At 36.9% G+C, this 21,815-nt stretch overlaps 1 protein-coding gene across 6 annotated transcripts in view; it reads left to right on the forward strand.

The window, feature by feature from the left end:
- LOC117337827 (protein MTSS 1-like) overlaps nucleotides 1-21,815 on the forward strand; it is a 55,498-nt gene that overhangs the window by 8,262 nt on the left and 25,421 nt on the right. For 4 of the 6 annotated variants that reach the window (XM_033898949.1, XM_033898951.1, XM_033898955.1 and 1 more), the window contains exons 2-10: nucleotides 2,028-2,089; nucleotides 7,316-7,389; nucleotides 8,936-9,020; nucleotides 9,591-9,682; nucleotides 10,736-10,816; nucleotides 13,515-13,672; nucleotides 14,532-14,687; nucleotides 15,729-15,872; nucleotides 21,030-21,155. In XM_033898949.1, coding sequence (XP_033754840.1) covers nucleotides 2,028-2,089; nucleotides 7,316-7,389; nucleotides 8,936-9,020; nucleotides 9,591-9,682; nucleotides 10,736-10,816; nucleotides 13,515-13,672; nucleotides 14,532-14,687; nucleotides 15,729-15,872; nucleotides 21,030-21,155 — 978 coding nt within the window. The remainder of the gene's footprint in view (nucleotides 1-2,027; nucleotides 2,090-7,315; nucleotides 7,390-8,935; nucleotides 9,021-9,590; nucleotides 9,683-10,735; nucleotides 10,817-13,514; nucleotides 13,673-14,531; nucleotides 14,688-15,728; nucleotides 15,873-21,029; nucleotides 21,156-21,815) is intronic. The other 2 variants (XM_033898950.1, XM_033898954.1) reach the window with 2 other exon arrangements.

The following is a 21,815-nucleotide window of genomic DNA, read 5'->3' on the forward strand; positions in this document are numbered from 1 at the left end:
ATACCACAGTACCAGGGTCATGATAGATATATACCACAGTACCAGGGTCATGATAGATACGATATATACCACAGTACCAGGGTCATGATAGATACGATATATACCACAGTACCAGGGTCATGATAGATACAATATATACCACAGTACCAGGGTCATGATAGATATATACCACAGTACCAGGGTCATGATAGATACAATATATACCACAGTACCAGGGTCATGATACAATATATACCACAGTACCAGGGTCATGATAGATATATACCACAGTACCAGGGTCATGATAGATATATACCACAGTACCAGGGTCATGATAGATACAATATAATATATACCACAGTACCAGGGTCATGATAGATACAATATATACCACAGTACCAGGGTCATGATAGATACAATATATACCACAGAACCAGGGTCATGATACGATATATACCACAATACCAGGGTCATGATAGATACAATATATACCACAGTACCAGGCTAGGGTCATGATAGATATATACCACAGTACCAGGGTCATGATAGATACGATATATATACCACAGTACCAGGGTCATGATAGGTACAATATATACCACAGTACCAGGGTCATGATAGATATATACCACAGTACCAGGGTCATGATAGATATATACCACAGTACCAGGGTCATGATAGATACGATATATACCACAGTACCAGGGTCATGATAGATACAGAGCAACCCGCTTATTTGCATAGCCCTTTTTCCATGACAAAATATGCAAATAACCGGAGTATTCGTATAGGCGGAGTTGGGTTTTGGCCCCTGTTATACACATGTAGATTGTCAGGTAGGTACTCAAAATGGGCGCTATATGATTGTTTACGTTATTTGCATTAAAAATATATTTAAAAAAAATACATTATTTAAAATATAAGAGTAAATACGAAATACATGGGTTGTTATTCTTTGTAAATGTACAAATATTTGCATACACTTCAAATTCATCGTTTACTACTTGTCACTCGGAGTCTCTGGGTCCAATATCGGTCATACACGCGTGGGTTGGCACTACGATATACAATGTCATCGTTTCAATTAACATTCATTATCGTCTCGAGATGCGTTGTGTTCCTGCTATGAGTATATTAGTTGTTTGGTCATAGATGATGAACTGCTGAAGCAATAGACTGTCTTAAATGACCGTGACATGTTATTGTCGTTCGGGTTTGTTTTGGAAAATGGCGCACACACAGAAAAGAGTTGTTGTTCATTACACATATGCCCCCACAATGCAACGCGCCTAGAAAACAATCATGGCGATCGCAACCTGCCTCAGCGAGTGTTCAAGTGCACAGAACACAGGTTTGGATCGATGCTATAATAAATAAACAAATCTCATCAAAAGATGAGGCATATAGATATTTTATTCAGTAATTCTTCTGCACATTGCTACTGATATGGTCTAAATAATAACAATGTCGATATCGATGCATCGAACGTAACCTGTAATGACGAAGTGTGAACCAATGATAAGATAACGTTGTACATCGTGTCAAATCAATAATGTAAGTTAAAACACATAAATTTCATAAAACTTTTATTACGGGAAAATCACAAAAATACCCTAAAATCAATTAAAATTTTTTGATTTTTTTGAATTTTTATATGCATGTAAGCGGGAGTCTGTGTTTTAGTCGATGCAAATACACGGGATTGAAATACAAAGATGAAGAAAAAAATCGGGACCTGAGAATTTTATGCAAATAAGCAGGATATTCAAATAACCGATATGCAAATAAGTGGGCTCCTCTGTATATACCACAGTACTAGAGTCATGAGATATGAAACATATCACTACTATAGGGTCATAATACAATACAGGATATAAGGGTCACATTACCGTGCACGTAACAATCAGGGTCATTTCTTAGATCTCTAGATCTGATAACAAATATAACAAAAGCTGCTCGTGACAGAACTCAAAATAATAATCTTCAATGTATGATTGTCATACATTTATAGTTATGTGTTTATTGATCATGTTAATCTTATGTTTCAGGGAAGTGCATTCATATGGGAAGATTTCACCAGTAAAGCAGCCAAGCTGCACTCTTCCCTCAAGTAAGTTGATGACTAGACCCAGTGTCTGACCATAGCAGCAGTAGTGCATAAGGCCAAATTCAATCTATTTTTAGCTTGCCTGTTGTAAGTGTGGCCATAATATAAATTCCAGGTTTCTAGCTACCAAGCAAATGAAAACTTATGTGAGCTATCTTTATTAAGTTAGTCTCACCAATATACTATGCTGTGCCATCAATACTACACTGTTTATACTGATCTGGTAATTATATAACACCACTAACTAGGACACTGTTTATACTGATCTGGTAATTATATAACACCACTAACTAGGACACTGTTTATACTGATCTGGTAATTATATAACACCACTAACTAGGACACTGTTTATACTGATCTGGTAATTATATAACACCACTAACTAGGACACTGTTTATACTGATCTGGTAATTATATAACACCACTAACTAGGACACTGTTTATACTGATCTGGTAATTATATAACACCACTAACTAGGACACTGTTTATACTGATCTGGTAATTATAACACCACTAACTAGGACACTGTTTATACTGATCTGGTAATTATATAACACCACTAACTAGGACACTGTTTATACTGATCTGGTAATTATATAACACCACTAACTAGGGCACTGTTTATACTGATCTGGTAATTATATAACACCACTAACTAGGACACTTTTTATACTGATCTGGTAATTATATAACACCACTAACTAGGACACTGTTTATACTAATCTGGTAATTATATAACACCACTAACTAGGGCACTGTTTATACTGATCTGGTAATTATATAACACCACTGACTAGGACACTGTTTATACAGATCTGGTAATTATATAACACCACTGACTAGGACACTGTTTATACTGATCTGGTAATTATATAACACCACTGACTAGGACACTGTTTATACTGATCTGGTAATTATATAACACCACTAACTAGGACACTGTTTATACTGATCTGGTAATTATATAACACCACTAACTAGGACACTGTTTATACTGATCTGGTAATTATATAACACCACTAACTAGGACACTGTTTATACTCATCAGTTGTATGGTTCTGGTAACACCAACACAACGCTGTTAAACCAATACCAGACAGCTCAAAGTGAATAATTTTACCAGGTGGCCTATTTGGCTACTAATTCATAAAATCTAGGTGCCAATTGGAAAAGTTAGTTGCCTGGCCTAGCTAGCTATATAGCTAGTTGCAATTGTCTTTAATTAAAAAAAAAAAAACCCAAACTTTCAATTCTTTAGATCAGTATACCATCTCTCTGTAACTTTTTCGATTGTGAATCATTTTAGCATTAACTGCAACCTTTGAAAGATTAACCAAATTGCAAAAGTTACACAATCTTTTTAATGGCCATGCAGGCGCCTTATGGGTCAATAAATGGTCGCCAATGGTGAATTTAAGGCACCATGGCCACTAAAATAGGTGCCACTTTGAGCCCTAAATACTATTTACAGATCAGTATACTATAACTCTGCAGAAAAGTTGCTGTTGAAAAAGTTTAAATAGATCAAAGTTACAAGATCATGATGGCCAACTGGAGTGGCCGTCAGCTCGTACAGGTATACTGCTCATCAGGGTGAAAGTTTAATGTTAGGTTCATTTTGTTAAATATTTAATTTTGACCTTGATATTATTTGTTATCACACACTTAAATAACTTATATTAATACCTGTTTATGTTAACACTTACCTGATGTCCAGTTATCAATGCCAAAAAAATTACTGTTTTCTTTTATTTACAGTACATTTTTAGGTCCCCACATTACGGGTGCAGGTGCCCCATTTTAGGGTTAGAACCACACAGCTAGAGTTTCAGTGATAGAACCACACAGCTAGAGTTTCAGTGATGGAACCACACAGCTAGAGTTTCAGTGATGGAACCACACAGATAGAGTTTCAGTGATAGAACCACACAGCTAGAGTTTCAATACTAGAACCACACAGATAGAGTTTCAGTGATAGAACCACACAGATAGAGTTTCAGTGATGGAACCACACAGATAGAGTTTCAGTGATGGAACCACACAGCTAGAGTTTCAATACTAGAACCACACAGCTAGAGTTTCAATACTAAAATACTAGAACCACACAGCTAGAGTTTCAATACTAGAACTACACAGATAGAGTTTCAATACTAGAACTGTAACACAGATAGAGTTTCAAAGAGTTTCAATACTAGGAGTAGGACCACACAGCTGGAGTTTCAATACTAGAACCGCACAGATAGAGTTTCAATACTAGAACTGTAACACAGATAGAGTTTCAATACTAGAACCACACAGCTAGAGTTTTAATACTAGAACCACACAGCTAGAGTTTCAGTGATAGAACCACACAGCTAGAGTTTCAGTGATGGAACCACACAGATAGAGTTTTAATACTAGAACCACACAGATAGAGTTTTAATACTAGAACCACACAGATAGAGTTTTAGCACTAGAACCACACAGCTAGAGTTTCAATACTAGAACCACACAGCTAGAGTTTCAATACTAGAACCACACAGATAGAGTTTCAATACTAGAACCACACAGATAGAGTTTTAGCACTAGAACCACACCGCAAGAGTTTCAATACTAGAACCACACAGCTAGAGTTTCAATACTAGAACCACACAGATAGAGTTTCAATACTAGAACCACACAGATAGAGTTTTAGCACTAGAACCACACCGCAAGAGTTTCAATACTAGAACCACACAGCTAGAGTTTCAATGCTAGAACCACACAGCTAGAGTTTCAATACTAGAACGTTAACCACACAGATAGATTTGTAATACTAGAAATTGAACCACACAGATAGAGTTTCAATACTAGAACCACATAGAGTTTTAATACTAGAACCACACCGCGAGAGTTTCAGTACTAGAACCATTTTTTGCTTTGACCTTTGACCTTCCATTGACCCACTTTGAAGCTAACTTACATATTATATGTGTGTGAAATATTTTGTGAACATTTATATTTAGTATACATGTGTGATGCACAAAGTGACATGCACACATGACATATAGCTATAGAGCAGCTCTTGTTTTGTCAAATTATCCGATCAGGAATATTTTAAAAACAATCTTATTATAAATATGATACGTGGATATGATTGAGATTTTACTGTGTATGTTCCACTCAGTGATAACTATATTATATGTCCTTACATGTATTGTACAGCCACTATTAAAATAAGATTGCCCGTTTGTACAGGAAACTGACATGTGATAGTTTATAGTGAGCCACTTACAAGTTCCGGTGCTGTTGGTGGTACGGCACACTCAGCCACACCAGTGTTCAGTATATATACCACAGTATGTAGATCAGAGTGCTCCAATGTTTAAACTCAAGTGTTGAATACTTCAGAATCAAGATCAAAAATATCTGAGCTCGCTTGGTCTAGAGGAGTCTGGATTGAGATCATGAAATGAATAATCATGTATATGACATTAAAAATCAGCAAGCTGTATGAAATGATACTGAGTTGTAGACATTATGTAACTTGATCAGCTTTGAGAAAAATATTGACCAAGGACAAAATTAAAGTTCAGACAGAGGTTGATATTGTCTAAAGGTTAAAACTGTGTAAGTTATATATAACAAAGTCAAAAGGCTATGATAGTTTTATTATAAAAAAGACTTTTTTTATATTTTAAAGTCAATGAATGTATATATGCATATGTTTATATAAATCTATGTTAAATATATATAAATAGAGGCTATATATAGCTGCTACTATATACATATATTTGTAAATATTATATTTTTAAACATCACATGACACAATCAAAACTGTAAATTAAACTTGTGCATTAGAAATGAATTCAGTACTATACCTTATTCTGAAATGAAAGAATTGCTTTATCTATTTACCTATTTTAAATTTGATGAATTTTAAAAGTATAATTGCTTTCAAAATTTCAGAGTTGTTTTTCATCTATTGCATGCAAGCCGAAGGTATAAGAAATTAATGGACAATCCTAAGGGGAAGTAATTCGGAATCTATTTCTAGAAACGCCCATCATGATCAGTCGACCAACGTTCTCTGCAAGTTTTGCTTGCTTGGGCGATCAATAAAACTTTTTATTGTGCATCGATCATGTGACACTAATATTAGCTTATCAGGAAGTGTGAAAAACATATTTTAAAATAATTCCCAATAAAGAGCTCAAGATCTACATGTTGGTGTTTACCAGGTTCATACTTTGAATAAACTCATTTGTATTTATAAGAAATTGCATTTTTTTTAATACACCCTCTGTCTTTTTCCTGGGGAAGATGATTGATGTGTTACACATAAATGTCCTGCCAGGTCGATGGAGCTGCCTCTTTAGCCGACACTGTTAATTTAAACAGTTACCAGGATGATCAATCTGTTCTGAGCTGGTACAAAGCAACTTCAGTCATTGTAATTTAACAGTATTCATACTAAACAACAGAAAATTGTGTTTATAAGTTTAGGCCTATATATATTCTCACAATATGTGTCCTAAGCGACTCACACTTGTGACATCCAGCTGGGAATCTGTATGACCAGCTCCAGTGCCGATTGGTTATTGACATGGCCAGTTTAATTTTGATAGCCTATATTATATCTCGGGACAGCTGTTTGGTTATTGATAGGCCGGCCTATTTCTCGGGACAGCTGTTTGGGTATATAAATATTGACAAGCAGGTTAAAATAGACAGTTTTGATGACCTATATGTCGGGACAGCTGATTGGTTATTGATATGAAGGTTAAAATAGCCAGTTTTGATGACCTATATCTCGGGACAGCCGATTGGTTATTGATATGTGGGTTAAAATAGCCAGTTTTGATGACCTATATCTAGGGACAGCCGATTGGTTATTGATATGAAGGTTAAAATAGCCAGTTTTGATGACCTATATCTCGGGACAGCCGATTGGTTATTGATATGTAGGTTGAAATAGCCAGTTTTGATGGCCTATGTCTCGGGACAGCTATTTGGGTTATTGACAGGTAGGTTAAAATAGCCAGTTTTATTATTTTTTTAAACGACCGTGATATATCTCGGGACAGGGAAGGTGGTTATAGATGCTGTTTTTCGACATATAGTCTAACAGAGAAGTGAATGAATTCACAGTTAAAACATAAAAAATCATTGAGGGTACATTTTAAATGCCAGTGAAGAAGTCTTGATTAAGCAAAATCAGATGGAGATGTCCAGGTACAATTAATGTTATATACTTTTGTCTGTTACAGAGCCACTCTAGGTGCTATTGGTGCATTTCTGGATGCCTTTCAGAAGGTTGCAGACATGGCTACAGGGTCCAGAGGTAAGTCTCAGCATTGTTATTACACCATCCCATGAATGTTGTTGATCTGGTCGAACGACTCCTGATCATCGGCTTATACCTGGGCCACGATCGCTCATTCGGTTAGAGCGCGGACCACGCAATAGGTGAAGATCCAAAATGCGTGGCTTCCCATGTCGGTTTGTGCTTCTTGTGAAGCTTAGAAATGGGCCGGTCTGTGCTGTCGTGGTTTTGTCCTTGGGCAAGACACTTTACCCTTATTGCTCTGGATGACATGTGACAGACCTCCCTTATGTTGTTCAGTGAGGAAATCACCAAATAATACAAGGAGACCTTGCCTCAAAATGACCCTGGCTTACTTATACTAGTACAAATTTCCTCATATAATTGACCTTGGGCATTTTTCAAGGCCACAGACTAGGGGTAGAATAGGTAAAAAAGAATCTTTTGAGAATCTTCTCAAATTGAATAGACCTGGAGACCTTGTATTTAGCCATAACGTACAGGCCTGCTATAGGATGCTGTGTCAAAGTTTCATCATAACAGTAACCTAAACCTATTTTCAAGGTCAACGGGGTCAAATATGTTAAAAGTCATAATCATTGTGTCATCAGGACAGAGTGCTACAAAATTTCCTCATTTAAAAGACCTTAACATATTTTCAAGGTCACAAGGGGCAAAACAGTGAAATATGTAAAAAACTTAAATAATCTTCTTCCCAGTTTCATAAGATCCTGCAGAGACCTGATATTTGGCTTGTAGGTACCTACAAGAGTGCTGAAAATATTCAAAGTACAGTGTTCAATGACCTTGACCTTTGTTCAAGTTTGCATGGTTCAGATGGTTAAAATTCCTTGGAGAATCGTCCTCTCAAGTTCCTGAAGACTCGATCAGGGTACTGATATTTGACCAGTTGGTACCAGAGTTTTGTCATATAGATGACCTTAAGTTCAAGGTCACTAGTATTAACATTCTTAAATATTTCGATGGCTCTTGTGCAGCTTTTAAATCTTAAAAGTATGGATGCTCGTGTAAAAGACTTATCCTAGAATCAACAACACACTTCTCGTTGTTATGGATATCATATTGGTTATGTATGATTGATCAAAAGCCAACAGAGGTAAATTTTAGTAAAATTGATTGACAAAACACTAGTTAATCAGTGAATCAGTGAATCATATATCATGTCATTGTTAATATTGTATTCTTCCTGAAACAATCAACAAGAAATCTGGAAACAGCTACTTTGCTATTATTCCTTATAAGTACAGGGCTTTTTCTGGGCACTTTTTAGGGGCCGTTGATGGGCCCCATTCTCAATTGAAATTATTTCATATTTAAGCCAAATTCCCAAAATTCGCAATTTACTCCTGAAAAAATCTTTCCCAATTCACCAAATTTTCTTCCCAAAATGAGACAAAAAGGCCCTTTCCCAGAGCAGTGAGAAAAATCCCTGAAGTATTTTACTTCCTAGCTTTTTGAGCAATTCAGGCCCTTTGGGCCCTTGTATTTGAGGTGTGTTTGTTGTGCAATTGTTTACCATATCGTCATTTCTATGTCTTTGCAGGTGCTACAAAGGATATTGGCTCGGCCCTGACAAGACTTTGTATGCGACACAGAACAATAGAGACTAAATTGAAGAGCCTTACTATGTAAGACATGATAACATAACCTGTCTTCCTGTCATGATTTAGCCAGGCAGTGAATTCAGTGTCTTGTAATGAACCTTCGAAGTAAGGTCCTATGGATCCAATTTATATGAGTTATCGATTATGATTTTTTTTTTACGTTGGTCCGTACGTGTTACGTCGTCCATTTGCCATCTGTCTGTAAACAAGTACCAATATTGTTTTTCTATTTTCTAAAATTTCACTGATAGGTCCTCCTTGGTCCTTTGTTGGACATGATCAAATTGAGACTGATTGTGAAAACAATATGACTGACAGGTAGCCATTTTGAATATTGACTGCTGAAGTTTGTTACAGCTATTTCTCAGAAAGTACTGAATGGATCTTTCTCAAATTTGATTAAGTTTTTGTGTAAGTTCAGCACCAATAGTTAGCCAATAGATCCTTTCAAAAAACCAGTAAAGAAATTATTATAAATTCTGATGAAGACAAACCTAAGGACGACAAAGAGGATCCTCTGTGATCTTGAATAGTGACCATCTAAGGTTATAAAGGTATTGTTACCGCTAATTATGACCTTTCACCTTTTGATAGGTCAATCATTGACAACTTGGTAAACCCTCTACAGGAAAAGGGAGAAGACTGGAAGAAATCAGTTGCACAACTAGATAAAGAACATGCAAAAGGTAGGTATTAAAATGGTCAGGAAGGTGGAAAAATGAAATGACCTTGACCTATTTTCAAGGTCACTACAGGGGCCAAATATTAAAAAATCAATTTACTAATCTTCTTAAGTTCTAGAAGGCCCAGGGCACTCATCTTTGGCCAGTAGGCTCCTGCTATGGAGCGCTCTAAAAATTTCCTCACACCAATGACATTGATTTATTTTCAAGGTCAAGGGGGGGGGGGGGGGGGGGGGGGGGGGGGGAAGATATTTAAGTTCTAGAAGACCAATCTGCATAATATTTTGCAAGCAGGTAACAAGGAATGAGTACATGTAAAGATTCAACATATAGATGACCTTAAGGCATGTTTTCAAGGTCACCATTGTGAATTGACATATGTGACCATGTACTTTATATATATGTATACTACATCTGAAAATCATCAGAATTGCAAAAATGTCTCTTCACCCCTTCTCCATTCTTTTTCACAAAAAAAGTAAAGTTTCTTTGTACTTGGGTGTTATCAAGGTGAAAATGGTAAAGAAAGTTATATTTGGAGGCTTCTGGTTGCTTATTAGAGGGTTTTTGTGATCACTGAAGAAAATATGCAGTAACTGGTATACAGGGGGAATTAAAATGGTTGCCTACAACAGAGGGTCACCTTAGAGATGGTCACTTGGACAGATTTGACTCTACCATGTGGCGATAGGTACAAAAGTTCAAAGTCATGGCATTAAAATTTGTCGCTCTTAAACCTATGTTCAGCTCACATGGGCCCTAATGATAAAAAAATGCATTGTTGGTCCTAGAAGGCAATTAAGCGAAGAGAGAATACGAGGGAAAGTATAAAAGCGACAGTCAGATTGATAACATATCAAAGATCATTTACTGGATGGAAATCTCGTATTTTGATTTTGATCAATTCTAATTTTCTTTGCTAACTCATTACCTTTATACTTGTTGTGGCATAATTACATGATAGACCGGTGATTTTGTCAAGATTTTACTCTTGATGATTGATCCAGTAAAAATTAATAAGTTAAAAAACGCTGATAATTCTGTTCTGACTCCCAGAGTACAAACGTGCCAGGCAGGAAATCAAGAAGGCAGCCTCGGACACCATGAGACTACAGAAGAAAGTGAAGAAGACTACAGGTAAATTTAACTAGTATTAATATTATGTCAGATGTCTAACTAATAATAATATTTTCAGACGCCAAAATAATCATGATATTATGTCAGATGTCAAACTTGTGATAATATTATGTCAGATGTCAAACTTGTGATAATATTATGTCAGATGTCAAACTTGTGATAATATTATATCAGATGTCAAACTAATCATAATGTTATGTCAGATGTCAAACTTGTGATAATATTATGTCAGATGTCAAACTGATAATAGTATTATGTCAGATGTCAAACTAATAATATTATGTCAGATGTCAAACTAATCATAATATTATGTCAGATGTCAAACTAATAATATTATGTCAGATGTCAAACTAATAATGATATTATGTCATATGTATGTCAAACTGATTATAATGTAATGTCAGATGTCAAACTTGTGATAATGTTATGTCAGATGTCAAACTTGTGATAATATTATATCATATGTCAAACTAATAATGTTATGTCAGATGTCAAACTAATAATAATATTATGTCAGATGTCAAACTGATAATATTATGTCAGATGTCAAACTATTAATGTTATGTCAGATGTCAAACTAATAATAATATGATGTCAGATGTCAAACTGATAATATTATGTCAGATGTCAAACTTGTGATAATATTATATCAGATGTCAAACTAATAATGTTATGTCAGATGTCAAACTAATAATAATATTATGTCAGATGTCAAACTAATCATAATATTATGTCTGATGTCAAACTTGTGATAATATTATATCAGATGTCAAACTAATAATGTTATGTCAGATGTCAAACTAATAATAATATTATGTCAGATGTCAAACTAGTAATGATATTATATCAGATGTCAAACTAATAATGTTATGTCAGATGTCAAACTAATAATAATATGTCAGATGTCAAACTTGTGATAATATTATGTCAGATGTCAAACTTGTGATAATATTATGTCAGATGTCAAACTTGTGATAATATTATATCATATGTCAAACTAATAATGTTATGTCAGATGTCAAACTAATAATAATATTATGTCAGATGTCAAACTATTAATGTTATGTCAGATGTCAAACTAATAATAATATTATGTCAGATGTCAAACTAATACAGTCAAACCTGTCTATAGCGACCGCCCAAGGGGAGGCAGAAAAACGGTCACTATAGACAGGTTGCCTTTATAGACAGGTCAAAATTATTGCACCAACCAATTTACTTAAACCTGCCATAAATAAATTGTCATTGAACAGGGCATTCAGAAGACCAGTCAGAAGTTAAATAAATGCATAAACTTTATAAATCTGAAGGGTTTGATATTTAATGATTTGTGGACCCAAACACAAAATATAACTCAAAATGGTCTTATGGATAATTTTTTTTTAAAAATATTTTGTTCTGAAATAATGCTATATGTATCTATCAAATTATCTCCCTTTCTTTCATAAATAAAGAAAAAGAATACACAATAATTAATAAATTAATTATATTTGTGTTACTACTAATTATTTTGTGTTATAGTCTTACCTCTTAAAACCAAAATATTTTTTTTTTCTGACCCAAATTGAAATCCGGATATTTGTGTCAGTTTACGACTTTTTATTAGTATTGACTAATTAAAGATGGCGGCAGTACAAACGCTAGTACCGACAGCTACGATTAAGAAAGGCTTTATTGGCTTTCATGTGAGTAAATCTTGTTGACAGATATGACCAGTGTTTGTTATTGAAGTGATTTATCCTAGTTGTAATCACAAAATTAACTGACCGTGTCAAATGAAGCCACCTGTGCACAGTTGCAATGTAATACCGACACGCATGGTGACCCGACTCCTCTCTTACCGAGCCCCAGGCCAGGGCAGCTACAGTAATTATAGGCTAACAGGTGGTAGGGGTCTTTTGTTTGTATACTCAGGCCAGGGTTGTGGTGGTCCTTTGTTTGTATAATCAAGCCAGGGTCGATGTGTCTGAATTTTCCGGGGATTTTATGAGGGATGACTGCCGAGAGCAGAAGATGGCCGACAGAAATCGGTCGCTATAGAAAACAAATTAGCGACCGCTGTTCCGAAATCACCGGTCGTTAGCCACATTAGACAGGTAGTCGCTATACAGAGGGTCGTTATATAGTAAAATCTCACGGGGAATCTTAAAACCGGTCGTTATAGACAGGCAGTCGTTATATACAGGGGGTCGTTAGAGCAGGTTTGACTGTAATATTATGTCAGATGTCAAACTTGTGATAATATTATATCAGATGTCAAACTAATAATGTTATGTCAGATGTCAAACTAATAATAATATGTCAGATGTCAAACTAATAATAATATGATGTCAGATGTCAAACTTGTGATAATATTATGTCAGATGTCAAACTTGTGATAATATTATATCAGATGTCAAACTAATCATAATGTTATGTCAGATGTCAAACTAATGATAATATTATATCAGATGTCAAACTAATGATATTATTATGTCAGATGTCAAACTGATAATAATGTTATGACAGATGTCAGACTAATAATATTATGTCAGATGTCAACTTATGATGACAATTTGTTGGAAGTTCCAGGTATTTTTTTTTTAGTTTTGTTGTAACATTAATTGTGTGTTTGTAGGGAAGAGCGACATAGACAATTTTTAGGAAGTTCCAGGTATTTTTTTTTAGTTTTGTTGTAACATTAATTGTGTGTTTGTAGGGAAGAGCGACATGCAGATCAAACTGGACAGCGCCATGCAAGATGTCAACGACAAATACTTACTGCTAGAGGAGACCGAAAAAAATGCTGTACGAACTGCACTCATTGAAGAACGGGGGCGTTTCTGCCTCTTCATAAGCTGTCTCCGACCATTTGTGGTAAGAGGTTATGGGTACAATGATATTAAATAATGTCCATGATAATTCATCTACTGACCAAAAAAATTAATGTTTTTTTAGCTCACCGGTTATGAGTAACCGTGAGCTAATGCTGTCACCCCGGTGTCGGCTTCAGGTCGGCGTCCCAACCCACTTTTAAGTTTTTGGGACCAGTTTTTGGAAAGCTTCTAAGTCCAAAAGTATACACCTTACACCCTTCTTATATGGTTTATACATTCATTAGAGGTCTAGGAGTAATGTTATGGCAAAATCATGCAGAAAAAAATTGTGATTTTTTCACATTTTACCATTTTGTGAACTTGACGTTTTTGGCACAAAAAACCCTCTTTAAAGATTTTTGGGGTAAGTTTTGGAAAGCTTGTAAGTCCACACCCTTCTTATTTGGTTTATACATCCATTAGAGGTCTAGGAGCGATATTATGTGACGTACAATTTCAAAATGACATGCTTATACATACGTAAAAAATGAATGCATAGTGTGATTGCTGCCGCCGGTGAGCTTTCGCAATCATTGATTGCACTTATTTTTATACCCCCCATCTCAAAGTAAAGGTAAGCAGGGATACTAATAGCTTTGTCTGTGTATCATTATAGCACAAGGCTTCTGTATCTCAACACCTGGGTTTGATTGGATTAGGGGAGGTGTTTAACCAAACATTTACTAGTATACATGTGTTTGATTGGATAAGGGAAGGTGTCTAGCTAAACTTTTACTATTGTACCTGGTAAGGTCTGACATATTGTATACAGGAATTTGAGATAGGGCTAACTTCAGAAATCACACATGTATGTTTTATTTGTAGGAACACGAGATCACACATGTATGTTTTATTTGTAGGAACACGAGATCGGCCTACTTACAGAAATCACACATCTACAGGAGATTATGGACAGTTTATGTTATGGAGCCAGTGAACCAGACAAACTGCCCACTGCTAGTGAACAGTGCATCATAGATGTTAAAGGCCAGGACTCTTCGACATGGAATTTCCAGGTATTGACTAGGACATCTTAAATTAAAGGAGCTTCCCCTCTCCCCCCCCCCTATTCCCTTCACCTTACAAAACTGGGTCAGGTAGCCCCCCCCCCCCCTTCTCCCTACTTTCTCTGATTTTGGCCATCCCTTCTGAAGCCCTACCTGCAGGAAGGGTGTGAGAATTGTATTTGCTGCCTCCATTGCATGATCATAAGAAGTAACTCTATTGGGATATTATGTTTTCTCTTTTTTCTAAACAAGTTTCTTTTTCCTCGTGTCTCCTTTGACACTGCCTCACTTTTGGCCTTCACTTGAGCGTTCGCCGCTGTGAGGAAGGCTTTGTGTTCTGTCCCCTGCTCGAGACATACCCGAGTCTATAAAATGGTAGTTTCTGCTTAACGCTCAGCATTTTGTCAGTATAATGTGACAGGGTGGGGTGTACTGATTGGTGTCTTGACAGTATGCTTCAGTGAGATAGCACTATAAAGTTGGCATCAGTTCTGCGATATCACAAGAAGACAAACACGACATACTGCAGCCTCTCACAACACTCACACATCCACCACATGCATGTAACCAGCATCCTTAAATGACCTTAGTTGTTGATAGGACATCAGATAATACTAAGCATAAGCCTAAGGTTGCAGAGGTCAAATATGCTGAACTCTTTTAACAACTTCTTCTCAATAATCAAGAGACCAAAGACCTGATATTGGACCTATTGTATGCTGTGAAGAAGGATGACCAACTGGTTCAAATATATAATTTTGATCTACTTTGAAGATTATAGGGGTCAAATGTAATTTAAATGATGATTTCTCGAGATTCTTATATTTGAATAATGTCGTAATCAGCTGAGCAAAGTTGCATTAGAAGCAGACAAGTGATACAGGCTAAATGGGAATCTGGCTTATGGAAAGAACGAAAGCTCAAGTTTCAACATTATGGAATCACATGACTGTCAATGTAGACCTGTAGATTTGTGCTAGATTTATCTGTGACAGTAAAATATTCAGATAGATTCTGATTGGTGACATTTTGTTAACATTATTTTTGCAGCAACAGTCGCCACCCAGCTCTCCCAGTTCGCTTGGCTCCAGGAAATCCAGCATGTGTAGCATCAACAGTATCAATAGTTCATCCAGTGGCTCCTTCAAGTCACACTCTCCTAGTCATCTTACAAGGAACCGTAACTCTGTACAGGTCAGTAGTCTTCAGGAACTATAACTCTGTATTGTCAGTTGTCATCAGGAACCGTAACTATGTACAGGTCAGTACAGGTCAGTAGTCATCAGGAACTATAACTCTGTATTGTCAGTTGTCATCAGGAACCGTAACTCTGAACAGGTCAGTAGTCATCAGGAACAATAACTCTGTATTGTCAGTTATCATCATGAACCGTAACTCTGTACAGGTCAGTACAGGTCAGTAGTCATCAGGAACAATAACTCTGTATTGTCAGTTGTCATCAGGAACCGTAACTCTGTACAGGTCAGTACAGGTCAGTAGTCATCAGGAACAATAACTCTGTATTGTCAGTTGTCATCAGGAACCGTAACTCTGTACAGGTCAGTTGTCGTCAGGAACCGTAACTCTGCATTGTCAGTTGTCATCAGGAACCGTAACTCTGTACAGGTCAGTAGTCATCAGGAACCGTTACTCTGTACAGGTCAGTAGTCATCAGGAAACGTAACTCTGTATTGTCAGTAGTCATCAGGAACCGTAACTCTGTAAAGGTCAGTAGTCATTAGGAACAATAACTCTGTACAGGTCAGTAGTCATCAGGAACAATAACTCTGTATTGTTGGTTGTCATCAGGAACCGTAACTATGAAAGGTCAGTAGTCATCAGGAACCGTAACTCTGTACAGGTCAGTAGTCATCAGGAACCGTAACTCTGTACAGGTCAGTAGTCATCAGGAACGATAAATCTGTATTGTCGGTTGTCATCAGGAACCGTAACTCTGAAAGGTCAGTAGTCATCAGGAACCGTAACTCTGTATTGTCAGTTGTCATCTGGAGCCAAATCAAAGATATGATCCAAAGAGTCAGGATGACCTAGCCATAGTCATTGTGTTTCCTCCATCATTGTACAACGTGTGTCATCCGTAAACTTTTAAATTTTACTAGGGGGATTCAGATCAAACTTACCTGAAATGATACTCTGTTGATCTAGACCAAGAATTGTTATTTTTTGAGTCAGTAGGAAATCTAAGGCAGCAACCATTACCACCATATTGAAAACAAGTTTAAAACATATTATCCGATTCCATTGTGTTATTGATTTTTGCCCTGTCAAAAGAATCGACATGACAGCCACGATGGCCATTTTGTGACATGATTGTTCAACTGAGAGGTAAATCACAAATTCCAATTACACCAGTGGGATTTAGTGTAAACGTTTTAGGAATGTACCTGAGATGGTCCTGAAAAAGTGTTTTTACTTTTAAGTCTGTTTCAAAATCCAAGATGGCCACCATTTTGAACAACATATTCAACTTCTCCATGTCTGTCATTTTAAACATCATATCTTAAAAACTTCTCCAGTTCACCAGGTAGATTAAGTTAATCTTGGCTGGAATGATCCTGAGATGGTCCTGACAAAGTGTTGTTATTTTTCAGTCTGTTTCAAAATCCAAGATGGCTACCAATTTGAACAACCACAAATTCAATTTCTTCTCCATAGTGCTCCTGATCAAGAGGGTTTTTTTTCAAATTGGTCCAAATTGCAACATGTATCCCATAGCAGCCATTTTATAACATAACTGCTCAATCATTGTTTTAGTTCATTTTATTGACAACATACGGTATTGAACATTTGTTTTGGGGGACCACTATATACTGCTACTGAGTATGTATACTACAATAGTACTAAGGCATTTAAAGTCAGATGACTGTTCAGGCCCATAGGCCTCTGTATCCTATTCGGCTATTAGTTTATCATAATTGATAGCATTTGCATGCCGTCTGCAATTTAGAGTCGAACCTGTTTGAGAGACCACTTTAACAGCTAATTCTTACTTTATACAAACCTGTGGTAATGTATTCAACACAGTACAACTACGACAGGAAATTCAAATCTTTATCTTCAGATCAACAACACGTAGTGCATATGATGCATTGTGCTAATAATTAGATATATTTATATAACACAAATGATGAAGGAAGACAACTTTTTGACTAGTGTCCTGACCGGGCCTTAAAATCATGATCAGTGGCACCTAATGGCCTAGCCAGAGTTACCATCAGCTTAAACCATTGTGCCACATCCAAGTTCCTGTGGTAATATATATACCATGTCATGAATAATTCTTCTAAGGTTGTTCCTCGATACAGGTTTGATGTGGTAGGAAGATTATGTAGGTGGTATGTCCCATATTACTTTCTGGTGTTTTTAGCATGTTTGCATTGAATCATATCGAGAAAGCATCTTGGAAATGAAACACAAGTACATATGTCACTTTGGAAAATAGTTAGTGTTAAATACAACAGGGACTTGCCTATATTTCAGAAAAGGTTTGTGGGTAATTAAAAAATTTCACTAGCCAGCTATTTTGGTTTAGTGAAAAGCAAACTGAATTTAAAGGTGGTCACCGCTAAAATAAATGAAAATTGCCCCCGATAAATTTGAAAAAGTACAAATTAACAATTGTCTATATCCCAAACTAAATTCCTCATTACGTCTTGAAGATGGATAATTACACAAATATTTCTGGAAATTTCTCTCTGATCAGACTCTTCAGGCTGAATAAAATAGTGCATTTGGATTTACAATTTGGTTAGATTAGAGCTCCCACAAACTAATCCTTTGTGAATATCATTATCTCATGATTCTGAATGAAACCATGATGTACAGAAATGGTTATAATTGTAATATACAAGCTACTAATGCTGAATAGTCATCGGTTTTCAGGTCAGTATTCCCATCCCCCTCAGTATTCAAAATATTGGCATTTTTGCTTTCATATCCATATTATTAATCATGATATATAAATATTTTGGTTGTTTAAAAAAGTGTTTTCACAGATATTCGGATCATATATATATATATATATGTGTGTGTTCAATTGGAGAAAATATGCCCAGTTGGATAGTGAAGTTGCTGTCACTTAAGTGCTTGACCTGTGACACTAACATCTGTCACACTTGACTAATCAACATGCACAAATTGCACCATAACCTTTAAAATAACTAGCAGGGGTCATGATCAGCCTATTTTGACAAAGAGGCCCTATGTCAGGGGCGTGTAAAGTGTATAAGTAGGATGGACTACCAACATGTTCTGTCCTAAATATTTAAGATCTCTGTCCTTAATATTTAGGATGGTTAAGCCTCCCCTCATGGAACTATATTAAATATAATAGAAGATTTTAATTTGTCTGTCAGTTACCAGGACCTTTATATAGTCTCCTGCCTTCCTCTGGGATCATCAGATGGTGGGCTGTTTAAAACTCCCTATCATTAATCCATCATTATTCAGTCGATCGTCGCATCGTCATTCCATCAATTGTCCATCGCCATTCCATCAATTGTCCATCATCATTCCGTCAATCGTCCATCTGTAAAAATAATCTTATTATCGCTATTTCTTGAGAAGTATGTATACTGGAAGGATCTTTCTGAAATTTCATTTGTCAGGTCCTGGTAGTTGAAATTTTGTTGGATTTATATCAAAATGATAGTTTAAGCACATTTTTCTCATATTTAATTTGAAATATTTTAAACTTGATTCAAGTAACAACCCTGAGATGAAATTTTGATGCTATGAATATTTGGGTCCTGGCAAACTTCTTGGATTCATTTGGAATTTGGTTTTGGAAGCGCACCAGGTGACTGTTAAGACACTAAAGCCTCTTGTTTAACTGAAAAAGTGTTAATTTTCCCGAGGTGAAATACTGCATTGTAAATTTTAAAAATGATAATGTTAGTGTGAAAATTTTTTTTTTTCAGTTTTATGTTTACTTTTGAATTTTTTGTTGGATATGTCATCAGGGGCTGACACACTTCACTAGCAAAAGATTGTTCCCTCACTCTTTTGGGAACATGTTCTTAATTGTCTGGTGTAAAAAAACAAATCAGTGTTGCCATATCTTCAGATCAACAATTGAATCTGATATAGCTTGATCGTGGAAAGTCCTAGAATCGCCCAACATTCCATTATCTTGGAATTAAAAGTTCAAATAAAAAGTTTGGAAGTGAAAAAATCTGAATGATATTTGAAAATAGTTTACAACTGTAGCATTTAAGAACATACAAATGCAGCTCTATTGAGTAAAATTGATTTAATTTGCAGTTTTTAAATTGTGATGCTATATGAACACAAGATCATTGAAGGTTGGTGATACTGATAAACACAAATGGAAACAACATTGGTATTTTTCCTCAACATTTAGGAGGATTTATAGATATATACCTTGGCCGCAATGCAAGTTCAACCAGATTTAGATTCTGTCCTGACCTCGCCATCCCCTCTCCTGATAAAGATACACCCCACCCCCGCTCCTGATAAAGATACACCCCACCCCCGCTCCTGATAAAGATACAGTCCATCCCCTCTCCTGATAAAGATACACCCCACCCCCTCTTTTGATAAAGATACAGTCCAACCCCTCTTTTGATAAAGATACAGTCCACCCCCTCTCCTGATAAAGATACACCCCACCCCCTCTCCTGATAAAGATACACCCCACCCCCTCCTGATAATGATACACCCCACCCCATCACCTGATAAAGATAGAGACCACCTCCTCCCCTTATAAAGATACACCCCACCCCCTCTCCTGATAAAGATACACCCCAACCCCTCTCCTGATAAAGATACACCCCACCCCCTCCTGATAAAGATACACCCACCCCATCACCTGATAAAGATAGAGACCACCCCCTCTCCTGATAAAGATACAGTCCAACCCCTCTCCTGATAAATATACACCCCCTACCCCCTCTCCTGGTGAAGATACACTTCCTTTCTTGATAAAAATACACCCCACGGTCCCCCTCTCCTTATAAAGAAAGATACACCTCTGTCTCCTGGTAAAAATACACCCACCCCCTCTCCTTGTAAAGAACGATACACCCCGCCCCCTCTCTTGGTAAAGATACACCCCCAACCCCTCTCCTGGTAAAGACACACCCCAGCTTCCTCCCATGGTAAACATACACCCCCAACCCCTCTCCTGGTAAATACACACCCTAGCTTCCTCCCATGGTAAACATACACCCCCACCCCCTCTCCTTGTTAAGACACACCCCCAACCCCTCTCCTGGTAAAGATAGTGTCAGCTTTGTGCATGTAGTTTACATCTATGTTCATATATTCAGAACTGTCATACATGCATGTATCCATTTTATTTACGTCCAGCAGCACCCCCAAGTAGGTGGGGTTGTACGCCTCACAAGCGTGTCATCACAAGACTCCGGGTTCACATCTCAAGACACATTGTTCCTGCGACCGACTACCCCAAACTCTCTCAGTATCCGACATAAGGTAGGGCTCCCCAGAACTGTCGGGAGTGGGCACCACGTACACTTGTAGCATGCTAGTCCCAAAAACTGTCTGACACCTGTTCGTAGCATGCTAGCTAGTCCCTGTATGTTTAACACCTGTAGGGAGTGGGAACCAGGTAGCATGCTAACTAGTCCCTGTATGTTTAATTAACACCTGTAGGGAGTGGGCACCAGGTAGCATGCTAACTAGTCCCTGTATGTTTAACACCTGTAGGGAGTGGGCACCAGGTAGCATGCTAGCTAATCCCTGTATGTTTAACACCTGTAGGGAGTGGGCACCAGGTAGCATGCTAGCTAGTCCCTGTATGTTTTAACACCTGTAGGAGTGGGCACCAGGTAGCATGCTAGCTAGTCCCTGTATGTTTAATTAACACCTGTAGGGAGTGGGCACCAGGTAGCATGCTAGCTAGTCCCTGTATGTTTAACACCTGTAGGGAGTGGGCACCAGGTAGCATGCTAGCTAGTCCCTGTATGTTTAATTAACACCTGTAGGGAGTGGGCACCAGGTAGCATGCTAGCTAGTCCCTGTGTAACTCTAATACCTCACTGTATGTACCCACAACTGTATGTATGTGTTAACATAATATGCAAACTTGTCTTTCCCTTCCATCTGTATGTGTTAATACCCAAACTTGTCTTT

Source organism: Pecten maximus, chromosome 11 (genome assembly GCF_902652985.1).
Source record: "Pecten maximus chromosome 11, xPecMax1.1, whole genome shotgun sequence".
NCBI classification, from domain to species: Eukaryota; Metazoa; Mollusca; class Bivalvia; order Pectinida; family Pectinidae; genus Pecten; species Pecten maximus.